Source organism: Vulpes vulpes, chromosome 16, assembly GCF_048418805.1.
Source record: "Vulpes vulpes isolate BD-2025 chromosome 16, VulVul3, whole genome shotgun sequence".
NCBI lineage: Eukaryota > Metazoa > Chordata > Mammalia > Carnivora > Canidae > Vulpes > Vulpes vulpes.
The window spans coordinates 33329940-33342287 of record NC_132795.1 but is presented as its reverse complement, the minus strand read 5'-3'; the positions used below and the strand labels follow the sequence as shown (position 1 = coordinate 33342287).

The window sequence follows — 12348 nt, the reverse complement described above, 5'->3', positions numbered from 1 at the left end:
TTCCCCTAAGGTCAGGAACATGGCAGGGATGTCCACAATCACCACTGCTGTTCAACATTAGTACTAGAAGTCCTACCTAAACAATCAGACAACAAAAAGAAAAGAAAGGCATCTGGATTGGCAAGAAGAACTCAAACTCTCACTCTTCGCAGATGACATGATATGCTATCTGGAAAACTCAAAAGACAAATATTGGGACAAATAATCCCATAATTACTAGATCTCATACAGGAATTCAGCAAAGTGGCAGGATATAAGATCAATGCACAGAAACCAGTTGGCTTTCTATACACTAATGATGAGACAGAAGAAAGAGTAATTAAGGAGTTGATCCCATTTACAACTGAACCAAAAACCATAAGATACCTCAGAATAAATGTAACCAAAGAGGCAAAGTACCTGTATTCAGAAAACTATAGAAAACTCATGAAAGAAATTGAGGAACACACAAAAAAATGGAAAAACGTTCCATGCTCATGGATTGGAAGAACAAATATTGTTAAAATATCTATGCTACCTAGAGCAATCCATACATTCAATGCAATCCCTATCAAAATACCACCAACCTTTTTCACAGAATTGGGACAAATAATCCTAAAATTTTTATGGAACCATAAAAGACCTCAATTAGCCAAAGAAATGTTGAAAAAGAAAACCAAAGCTGATAGCATCACAATTCTGGACATCAAGCTGTATTACAAAGCTGTGATCATCAAGATAGCATGGTACTGGCACAAAAACAGACACCTAGATCAATGGAACAGAACAGAAAACCCAGAAATGGGCCCTCAACTCTAGTCAACCAATCTTTGACAAAGCAGGAAAGAATATCCAATGGAAAAAGAAAAAGTCTCTTCAACACATGGTGTTGGGAAAATTGGACAGCCACATGCAGAAGAATGAAATAAGCCCATTTTTTCACACCATGCACAAAAATATACGCAAAATAGATGAGAGACCTAAGAGTGAGAGAGGAATCAAAATCCTAGAGGAGAACACGGGCAGCAACCTCTGTTGTGACCTCAGCCAAGCAACTTCTTGCTAGACACGTCTCCAAAGGCAAGGGAAACAGGCAAAAATGAATTATTGGTACTTCATCAAGATTAAAAGCTTTTGCGCTGCAAAGGAAACAGTGGACAAAACCAAAAGACAACTGACAGAATGGGAGAAGATAACTGCAAATGTCTTATCACTTAAAGGGCCAGTATCCAAAATCTATAAAGAACTTATCAGGGACTCCTGGGTGGCTCAGTGCTTAAAGTGTCTGCCCTCGGTTCAGGGCATGATTCTGGAGTCCTGGAATGGAGTCTCATATCAGGCTCCCTGCATGGAGCCTGCTTCTCCCCCTGCCTGTGTCTCTGCCTCTGTGTTTGTATTTGTGTGTGTGTGTGTGTGTGTGTGTGTGTGTGTGTGATAAATAAATAAAATCTTTAAAAAAAAGAACGTATCAAACTCAACACCCAAAGAACAAATAATCCAATCAAGAGATGGGCAGGAGACATGAACAGACATTTCTCTGAAGAAGACATCCACATGGCCAGCAGACACATGAAAAAATACTCAACATCACTCGGCATCAGGGAAATACAAACAAAACCCCAATGAGATACCACCTCACACCAGTCAGGATGGCTAAAATTACCAAGTCAGGAAACGATGGATGTTGGCAAGGATGCGGAGAAAGGGGAACCCTCTTGCACTGTTGGTGGGAATGCAAGCTGGTGCAGCCGGTGCAGCCACTCTGGAAAACAGTAAGGAGGTTCTTCAAAAAGTTGAAAATAGAGCTACCTTATAACCCAGCGATTGCACTATTAGATATTTACTCCAAAGATACAAAACGTAGTGATCTGAAGGGACACCTGCACCCCAATGTCCATAATAGGCAAACTGGAAAGAGGCCAGATGTTCATTGACAGATGAATGGATAAAGATGTGGTATGTATATACAATGGAATACGACTCAAGCATCAAAAAAAAAAGTGAAGTCTTGCCATTTGCAATGATGTGGATGGAACTAGAGGGTACTATGCTAAGTGAAATGAGTCAATCAGAGAAAGACAATTACCATATGATCTCACTTATCTGTGGAGTTTAAGAAACAAAACAGGATTATAGAGAAAGGGAGGGAAAAATAAAACAGGATGAAATCAGAGAGGGAGACAAACCATAAGAGACTCTTAACCAGAGGAAACAAACTGAGGCTTACTGGAGGGGAGGGCGTGGGGGGACGGGGTAACTCGGTGATGGGCATTAAGGAGGGCACCTGGTATAATGAGCACTGGGGATCATATAAGACTGATGAATCACTGACCTCCACCGATGAAACTAGTAATACAGTATATGGTAATTAATTGAATTTAAATTTAAAAAAAGGAAATCCTTTCTTTTTGAGGGGGGACGGGCAGAGGGAAAGGAAGAGAGAGAATTTCAAGGAGACTCCTCGCCCAGCATGGAGCCTGATGTGGGGGCTCTATCTCACAACCCTGAGATCATGATGGGAGCCAAAATCAAGAGTCAGATACTTAACCAACTGAGCCACCCAGGCGCCCCAAAGAAAATCCTTTCTGAATATTTCCAAAAGCAGACTACAATTGTTGTTCTCACATATTTTTGAACTTTTATTCATGTATGATATACCTACAGTAAAGTATACAGATTGTAAGTATGCAGCTCAGCATATTTTCACAAAATAAACACATTTGTATCATCAGCACTCAGATGTAGAAACGTAATTTTAATACCAGGACCCAGATTGCCTTTACCCCCTTGTAGATAATATTCCCCTCCTTTGGAGAGAATTATAATCCTTACTACAAATCTCATCTTTCTTTTTTTTTTAGATTTTATTTATTCATGAGACACACACACACACACACACAGAGGCAGAGACACAGGCAGAGGGAGAAGCAGGCTCCATGCAGGGAGCCCGACATGGGATTCGATCCAGGGTCTCCAGGATCAGGCCCTGGGCTGAAGGCTGCAGTAAACTGCTGCACCACCAGGGCTGCCCTTACTACAAATATCATACATTAGTTTTGCATGTATTTAGTAAGTAGTTATCATACCATTTAATAAATAGTATCACACAGAACATAATCTGTATTTGTGTTTTCTCTCAGCATCATGAGTTATTGTATATTGTTGGAGACCATCCACTCTCAGTGCTATAGAATAGTCTGTATTAGTTATTGGCTGCTGTGTAATACATTACCACAAATTTGGGGCCGTGAAACAGCAAACTGTATTCTATCAGAATGATAAGAGAATTCGCATATCACAATAAAATTCTGCAAACAGTTCTCTTAAAATCTTTATAGGTATTCTATGAATCTTACTGAGATTAACTCACTAATTACAAGAAAACCATAGCTACTTTGGGCTTCTGCATAGACTGTGGACAGACAACGCCTTCTTAAAAGTCTTATTATCAGATGGAACCATCCACTGAGGCACTGCCTCAGATCTTTCTTAGCAAAGGATTTGTGTTTTTTTTTTTTAAGATTTTATTTATTTATTCATGAGAGACACGAGAGAGAGGCAAAGACACAGGCAGAGGGAGAAGCAGGCTCCCTGTTGGGGGGTACCCCTGATGCAGGACTGATCCCAGGACCTCTGGATCATGACCTGAGCCTGAAGGCGCTCAACCACTGAGCCACCCAAGCATCCCTTCACAAAGAATTTGCATTCACATCCTTGGCATTATTTTCAGATCCTGTTTTCTCGAGAGTTCCCTAGATATGATCTTTGCCTGGAAGCCATCCTTGGATTTTAGTATCACTGGTCCTTGGGGAGGCTAAGCGGTGTCCAACCTAGTAATCCCCAGCTCCTTTCTGTTCAACATGCCTTCCTTTAGCTTATCTCTTGCTTTTCATTTTGACTGTCAGCAGCAAAAAGAGACCAGATGGCACCTTCAATATGCTGCTTAGACATCTTCTCAGTGAGATCTTCAGTTCATTTGGTGAGGTTTCTACCTCCCACCCCACCACAGGTACCAGAATTGCCAAACATAGCAAGATCTCCATTCCTTGGGTTCTCTTACTTTGCCCACTTCCCTGCAACTGCAACATCCTCAAAGGCCATCTGACTTCTCAGAAGCTCTTCAATATTTCTTGATCTTCACTGACACTCCTCAAATTCCCTCCTGCTTCTGCCAAGCCCCAGGTCCAAAGCCATGCCCACAATTTCAGGTTTCTGTTATGGCAGCACCTCATATCCAGACTTCGGCCCAGCCCAAAAGCTAAAACCCACGCATAGGAGCCAATTATATACGCTGTCCTGAATCTGCTTGCTTTTGCTTAGCAACTTTGGAGATCATTCAGTATCAGTAGATATAGTATAGCCCAGTGTCCCATTGTCTGAGTGAGCTAGATCTTTAAATTTTAAAATGATTAATATTTACAATGTAAAAGACTAACACTTTAAATGTTAATAGATTTGCCAATTGCTCTCCTAAGTTGTATTAATTTACACTCACAACAATGTATGGCACAGGCTGTTTCTCCACATACCTGTGACCATGCAGTGTGTTAGCAAACTCTTTGGCCTTCACTAACTTGGTAGCCAACATTTCAGGGGGTGGTGTGATAGGTGAAACAGGTGAAAAGGATCAAGTGGTATAAACTTCTGGTTATAAATAATTCACTGGGATTAAAAGCACAACATAGAGAGTATAGTCAATGTTGCAAAAATTGTGTTAAAAAATTTCACTTTCTATTTTGCATTTCATTTATTATGAATAAGGTCAAGTATAATTTTATACATTTAAAAGCCATTTTTATTTTTTCTGTCACCTGCCTAATCGTGATTTTTGTCCATTTTCAGGTAGTTGATCATCCTATTGATGTTTCAGAGCTCTTGAGGAAAATAGAGCTTTATCTGTCTTACATATTGGAAAAGTTCCTTTCACAGTTTGTCATTTATATCTTACGTTTGCTTATAGAAATTCCTTCACCCATGGTTTTTGCATAGGCAAGTTTATTACTATTCCCTTTATATCTTGCCTAATTAGAGAGTTTTTCTTCCTCGCAAGATTGTAAAAAGAAACAAAACAGAACACAAAAACTCCATGATTTCCTTTACTGGTTTCGTTTTTAACATTAAAATTTGATAGATCTGGAATTTATTTTGGCATTACGAGAGTGAGAAACCCCCCTTCCCTCCGTCTGATCAGTCAGTTCATTGAACAACCCATCCTCGCGCACCGCCCCCCCCCCCCCGCGTTCTCATTGTGTTCTACCCTCCTTAAGGTGTCTTTCTTTCTCTACTAGATCTTGACACATCTTTTATTAGAACCATGAAACCAGAGGAGTTTGGGTAGTGCCGTGAGTCCTGCTGTAGGGCAGGGAGTCTATATGGGTCCGAGGCTTGCGTGCGGAAGCCGGAGCCAGCCGACCTAGCCACTCCCTGCCTCCAGCAGGTCTGCAGTAAGGGGCAGTTGGGGGAAGCAGGCCTTTGGATCACTGCTGGAGCGTTTGCTAATTGATTGGGGTGGGGGGAGGACGGGAGGGAGGGTGTGAACCTGTCCTTGTTAGCCTCGCAAAGTCTTTATTTTCCAGGACCTAGTCTGGTTTCTTTTATGGCACCCTACCCACCCAAATCTTCCTTAACTTGGAGTGGCAGGGCGCCCCGCCCCGTCGCCTCCAAAGCCCTCTTGGCGGGTCCCGGTCTACCGTCTGGATGACACGGAGGCTCCGGGCGCCCAGAAGCGAGCGGCGCCCCGCAGTGTCCTCGGCGCCCACCAGAAGGCGCCCGGGCGCCCGCGGTCCCCGCGCCCCCGGAGCCGCCGCCGCACCGCGCCCGGGAGCCGAGCCGCCGGGAGCCGCCTGAGCCTCCCCTCCTGGCAAGCGGCGCACGGCTCGGGCAGCCCGCGGAGCTCCGGGCTGGGGTGCACGGTTTCTCAGCTCCGTCCCTCCCCCGCTGCAGGAAACGCCCAGAACCGCCGCGCGCCGCAGCCCACAAAGCCCGGAGCGTCGGAGCGCGGGAGGGGCTGGGCGAGCCCGGGACGGGAGAGGATCCCCCGGACACAGGCTCGCGCCCGGCTCCCCGCCCAGGCCGCCTCCGGCCCCATGAGGACCCCCCGGCCGGGGCCGAGAGCCTGCAGCAGCCCGGACCGAAGCCCTGCGGCGGCCTTGCAGCCCTAGGCAGGTCAGTGCCCGCGCGGGATGGGGTCGCGCCTGCGCGCTCGCCGCCCCGCGCCCCGGTCACACCGCCCGCCGCACCCACAGCGCCCGTGATTCTGCATTTTGCATGACAGGCGAGGTGTGGAGCTCACCGGGGCCGGGTGATGCTCGGGCGGGGGCGGCGGGGCCGGCCGGGCGAGGACCCGCGGAGGCAGGGCGTTCTGGGGTTCGCCGCCCCCCCCCCCCCCCGGCAGGCACCGCGTCCGGCGGCCCCTGCATCAACGCGCCGGGCCTGGGCGTGGAGGACACCGAGACGGAGATGCGGGAGGAGAATAAAGGAGGCTGCAGCCGCGAGGCCCGGGAGGGAAGCGAGGAGGGCGGGGGAACCATTCGCTGGGCGCAGCCCGGCGCGCCGCTGCGGAGGGCGCGGGGAGCCCGGAGCCGGCCGCAGGCTCGGGGAGCACCGGCCGCGGGGTCCCAGCCCACGCCTCCCCGCCGCACCCTTCTCACCCTCCCTCCCGCCCGCCAGGATGCGGCTGGGCCGCCGGGCCCTCTGCGCGCTGGTGCTGCTGCTCGCCTGCGCCTCGCTCGGGCTCCTGTACGTGAGCACACGGGACGCGCCGGCCCTCCGGGCACCCCTGGCGCTGTGGGCGCCCCTGCAGGGCCCCCCCAGGCCGGAACTGCCGGACCTCGCGCCTGAGCCCCGCTATGCACACATCCCCGTCAGGATCAAGGAGCAAGTGGTGGGGTGAGTGCCAGGAGTGCTGGCGGCAGAGCGGCCCCCGCGGGGGGGTGGCGTGCGCAGCCTTTGTCTCCCCGCACTGCTGAGCTCTGGTGTCTGGCTTCTCCTGACGAGCGGGGGTGGGCGTGGGAGTTTCTAAGTCTTGAGCTGGGGGAAAAACAATCCCTCCTCCCAGAACCTTGTCGAGGTGATGGGAGGGGAGGATGTGCAGGCGGAGGAGGACCCTCAAAGACTTTCTGATGCCCTGACGGTTCCACGTGAAAGGGGCCCCATGGGGTCCTGAACGTGGGTAGGCAACTCTGAAATTCTAGCAGTTGGCCCTGTTCTACACTCTGTAAAATCCAGATTTGGGGGATGAGTCATGCCATGGGTGGTCTCTCCTCCTGGGAACTATTTGGAGAGCAGTGTTTAAGGGGACAGACATGGGATGGGCAGGGTTGAAAGCCAGCATGCGGGGCACTGTGTAAATGCTTTGTGGGGCGACTGCAGCTGTATGGCTGGGCTCTCATGACCCTTAGTCCCTCCTCCAGGCTGCTTTCTGGGAACAACTGCAGTTGTGAGTCCAGTGGAGGGAGCCTTCACCTCCCCTTCCAGAGGCAGGTCCGAGCCATTGACCTCACCAAGGCCTTTGACCCCCAGGAGCTGCGGGCTGCCTCTGCCTCCAGGGAGCAGGAGTTCCAGGCCTTCCTTTCAAGGTACCAGCCTGAAAGGAGGGCGTGTCCCTGCAGCTGTGGAGCCTGGGAGGCTGGGAGGGAGGGCGTGATGGGAAGGAGAGCTCCTCCGCATAGGATTCCTTCTCTGTCCTCCACTGCCAGGAGCCAGTCTGCCGCTGACCAGCTGCTCATAGCCTCCGCCAACTCCCCTCTTCAGTACCCCCTGCAGGGTGTGGAGGTCCAGCCACTCCGGAGCATCTTGGTGCCAGGTGGGGAGAATGAGCCTAGGGGATGACCCAAGCCACTTGGGGGTGACAGAGCTCAAGATTGGGTGAGGAAGAGTGAAGGAAGGTTGGGATGGGAAGCTGGGAACTCCTGATGAGCGGGACTTGAGGGTGCCTGGGGGGCTCAGTTGGTTAAGCGTGTCTGCCTGGGCTCAGGTCATGATCCCGGGGTCCCAGGCCATAAAGAGCTATTGCTTTAATGGGAAGGAGTAAAAAGTCAGTTACTCTAGGCTGAGGCCCAGCATGTGCCCTGCTGTGGCCTCAACAAAGAGGGATGGTGAGAAGGTGTGTGCTGTGTGTGATGACAGAGATAAGAGAAAGTGAAGGCTGGCTGTGATTCTTACTCCCTCTCCTTCCTCCCAGGGCTGAGCCTGCAGGCAGCTTCTGGTCAGGAGCTTTACCAGGTAAGAGGACACGAGGCTGGGAAGGCCAGGTGGGCATTGAGGATGCTGGAGGGAGTCCAGGCTGCCCAAAGAAGGGATGGAGGAACCAGGGAGGCAAGAGGGTCTGAGGCCTAACCCTGTGCTCTCCAACCCCCACCCCCAGGTGAACCTGACTGCCTCCTTGGGCACCTGGGATGTGGCAGGGGAAGTGACTGGAGTGACTCTCAATGGAGAAGGCCAGCCAGATCTCACCCTCACCAGCCCAGGGCTGGACCATCTCAACCGGCAGCTACAACTGGTCATTTATAGCAGCCAAAGCTACCAGGCAAACACAGCAGACACAGGTGTGAGGCCTGGGTGGAGGCATGGGCAGGCTGGGTGAACAGAGAGCCCAGAAGGGCTGGAGCCGGCAAGTGACAGAGGGTGTGGGAGACACTCGGGCAATGGCCAGAGCTGCCCAGTCACACAATGGGCATTTCAACTAGGCCAGCAGGGCCAGGGAGGGAGAGAAGGGGCCTTTGTTCATCTGGGGCCAGAGCAGGCCAAAGGGAAACCCGAGCCTTGGGTGTGTACCCCCCTTCAGGCCAACCATGGGGGCCCAGGAAGTGACCTGCCCCAACTCAAGCTCTGTTCCCAACCCACCACTTACTAGAGGGCAAAGGGCTTTATAGCCCAGAGCTCCCATTTCTCCTCTAGCAAAAGAGGCACAGCTCTCCAAAGCTTGCTACACCAAACCTGCTCCCACTTTGGGGCCTTTGCACTTGCTGTTCCCTCTGCCTAGAATGCTCTTCCCCCAGATTTTTGCATGGCTGGCTTCTTCTTGTCATTTGGATCTCAGCTCAGATGTCTCCTCTTCATGATCACATTACTTGTTTTATTTTCCATTCAATGCTTACCAGTGTCTGAATTTTATTTACTTAGCTTGAAACCAGACTGACTAGGTTTCTATCTCAATTTTGCTGCTTAATAGTTGTGTAAATGTAGACAAGTTACCTAATTTATCTATGCCTTTTTCTGTAGTGGGAATCTACTTAATAAATAGTTCCTGGGGATTAAGTGAGTTCACATATTTAAGGTAACTTAAAAAGTGCCTTCCACATAGTAAATGCTCAATAAGGTTAGCTTTTAATTAAATCTCTTTTTTAAAATTTTATTTATTCGAGAGAGAGAGAGAGAGGCAGAGACACAGGCAGAGTGAGAAGGAGGCTCCACACAGGGAGCCCGATGTGGGACTCGATCCGGGGACTTCAGGATCACGGCCTGGGCCGAATGCAGGTGCTAAACTGCTGAGCCACCCAGGGATCCCCTAAATCTGTTTTTTAAAATTAAATACTTTATTTTCTTTCTCCCACCCATTAGAATGTTGGTGCCAGGGGCCTAAAAACTTTGCATTCCTGTCCACCAGGGCCCAGAAAGATGGTACACAGACTAGGCACTTAAATATTGATTTACTTACAAGGGAATGTTATCCCAGCCTTAAGGAGCACGGCTTTGTGTCCTTTCTTCCCAGTCCGGTTCTCCACAGAAGGACATGAGGCTGTCTTTACCATCCGCATAAGACACCCTCCCAACCCTCGGCTTTACCCACCAGGATCTCTACCCCAGGGAGGTGAGGTTCATGCATGTGGGGACCTAACTCCAGCGCTGGTGGGGAGAAGTTGGGAGAGGGCGACCCTGGGGGAAGACGTCTTCTTGCTCCCCGCTTCCCACTCAGAGTCTCTGCACCTAACCCTGCCCCTCACTCCCAGCCCAGTACAACATCAGCGCCCTGGTCACCATTGCCACTAAGACCTTCCTACGTTACAATCGGCTACGGGCGCTCATCGCCAGCATCCGCCGCTTCTACCCAACGGTCACCGTGGTCATCGCCGATGACAGCGACAAGCCGGAGAGCATCAGAGGCCCCCACATCGAGCACTATCTCATGCCTTTTGGCAAGGTGCGCAGCCAGGGAGGGTGAACTGCTGTGCACCAGAGGGCGCCTTCAGTGTCTGAAGTGCCTAGAGTAGTGATTCCAGAACTACTGGGTGCCTGTTAGGCATGGCAATTCTGGGACCGTGAGCTCCGGCGGAGCAGGAATCGTGCCTGCCTTGCTCGCACTGCGTTCTTAGAACGTGCTTAGCACCTATTGAGCGCTCGCTGAATAGGTGAGGGATGAATGCATGAATGAATGAGGGGCACTAACACCTCGCCCCAGGACGGTGACTCGGGGCCCTGGCAGTGGGAAAGCAGCTCTGAACTAAAGTGCAGGGAGGCGTCAGGAGAGAGGGAAAGGTGGCCGCGGGGCCAGGCCCTCCTCTGCAGCGTCACCAACCATCCATGCGCTTGCCCAGGGCTGGTTCGCAGGCCGGAACCTGGCCGTATCACAGGTGACCACCAAGTATGTCCTGTGGGTGGACGACGACTTCGTCTTCACCGCGCGGACGCGGCTCGAGAGGCTTGTGGACGTGCTGGAGCGGACGCCGCTGGACCTGGTAGGGGCAGGCCCGCGGGACGTGGGTGGCAGGGGGGGCCCGGGCGGCCCCGGGACGGGCCCATGGGGGACCACGCGGGGAGCCCGCCCGCAGAGCCTGGGGCGATCTGGGGCCCCGCATGGGTGGAGCGAGAGAGGACGGGCCGGGAACCCGGGGGGTGTGCAGGTCCAGCCCCCACCCCCAACCCCGAGTCCCTGTGCCCCGGGCCACCCTCCCACTGCCCGCAGGTGGGCGGCGCAGTGCGCGAGATCTCGGGCTTCGCCACCACCTACCGGCAGCTGCTGAGCGTGGAGCCCGGCGCGCCAGGCCACGGGAACTGCCTCCGGCAAAGGCGTGGCTTCCACCGCGAGCTCGTGGGCTTTCCAGGCTGCGTGGTCACCGACGGCGTGGTCAACTTCTTCCTGGCGCGCACCGACAAGGTGCGCGAGGTGGGCTTCGACCCGCGCCTCAACCGCGTGGCGCATCTGGGTGAGTGGCGTCCGCTCCTGGCCGGGCCGCAGGGACACCGCGCCCCCGGGGCGCTGGAGGCACCACGTATCCCGCGCCCATCAAGAGTTACCAAGAGCCCACCCTGCCGGGCCGCACACCACTCAAGCCTCCACACCCAGCACAGCCACTGCCACCTGCCACCTTTACTCCACAGCTAGCTGCGTCCCCTGTTCTGGCCACCCTCCTAGAGCAGCCTGCTCAGTGCACCTAGTGCACATTTAGGTGTGTGTTGGGGAGGCCTGGGTGGGGCTCGTTATCAAAGCACAGGTAAAGTATGTGGAGTCCATTTTACGGAAGAGTGAAACTAAGACTCCAAAGAATTAATTACTAGCCCAAGGGCCCTGGAAATGGGGCCCCTTCATGTGCACCCTCCATACCCCAAATCTCAGTTCTCCCTGAAGGGTTGGCTTTCTGTACCCTTCAGACCCTTCACTGAGTAGTCTCCCTCCCTCCACCCCCAGAATTCTTCCTGGATGGGCTTGGTTCCCTTCGGGTGGGCTCCTGCTCAGACGTCGTTGTGGATCATGCATCTAAGCTGAAGCTGCCTTGGACATCAAGGGATGTGGGGGCAGAGACTTATGCCCGGTACCGTTACCCAGGATCACTGGATGAGAGTCAGGTGGCCAAACACCGCCTACTCTTCTTCAAACACCGGCTACAGTGCATGACCTCAGAATGATGGCCACTCGGGGCCTTCAGACTGTCAGGCTGGGCCTGCCGCCTCGTCCCTGCCAGGAATTTCTAGCAAACCCCACCATCCAGTGACCACTCCACTGACTGTCCCCGATCCCCTTCAGAATGTGATCCCAAATAGGGGCTTGTCCTGGTGACACTCCTCCTTTCTGCGAGTGCCCAGGGACGTGATGGAGCCATAACTCGTCCCACAGCCAGTGCCAAGTCCTCCCCCTACCCCCTTCTCATGGGGCAGTAAGTTGGGGGGGGGTCGCTTTCTAAGTGCCAAAGAGCCCATGGGGACTCTAAGAAAACTAAAGTGGAACTATTCTTCTCTCATCTTCTTGGGACTGAGGGAGTGGGGAAGCCCCCAACATGTATTCCCAGGGCTGTGCTCCTCTTCCTCATCTCTGGATCCAGGACTCTGTACCGGCTCCAGCCCCACCCCCCATGGAGACAACGGTTGACTCTGGAGCTGGAATGAGGCCTGGTGAACACACATTTCATGAAAGCCATTCGTAGTCGTGTCTGC

The 12348-nt window shown here is 52.3% G+C and overlaps 1 protein-coding gene across 2 annotated transcripts; it reads left to right on the top strand.

The window, feature by feature from the left end:
* The first annotated feature begins 5753 nt into the window (after positions 1-5753).
* B4GALNT1 (beta-1,4-N-acetyl-galactosaminyltransferase 1) lies at positions 5754-12331 on the top strand. 2 transcript variants are annotated; one of them, XM_026001834.2, is made up of 11 exons: positions 5754-6144; positions 6649-6867; positions 7392-7556; positions 7677-7783; positions 8162-8202; positions 8345-8525; positions 9692-9790; positions 9930-10120; positions 10515-10655; positions 10883-11123; positions 11606-12331. In XM_026001834.2, the coding sequence occupies exons 2-11, from the start codon at positions 6650-6652 to the stop codon at positions 11821-11823; spliced, it is 1602 nt and encodes a 533-aa protein (XP_025857619.2). In that variant the 5' UTR covers positions 5754-6144; position 6649; the 3' UTR covers positions 11824-12331. The 2 variants fall into 2 exon arrangements, with proteins under 2 accessions (XP_025857619.2, XP_025857620.2); XM_026001835.2 differs by lacking the exon at positions 5754-6144 and adding an exon at positions 6176-6258.
* The last annotated feature ends 17 nt before the right edge of the window (positions 12332-12348 follow it).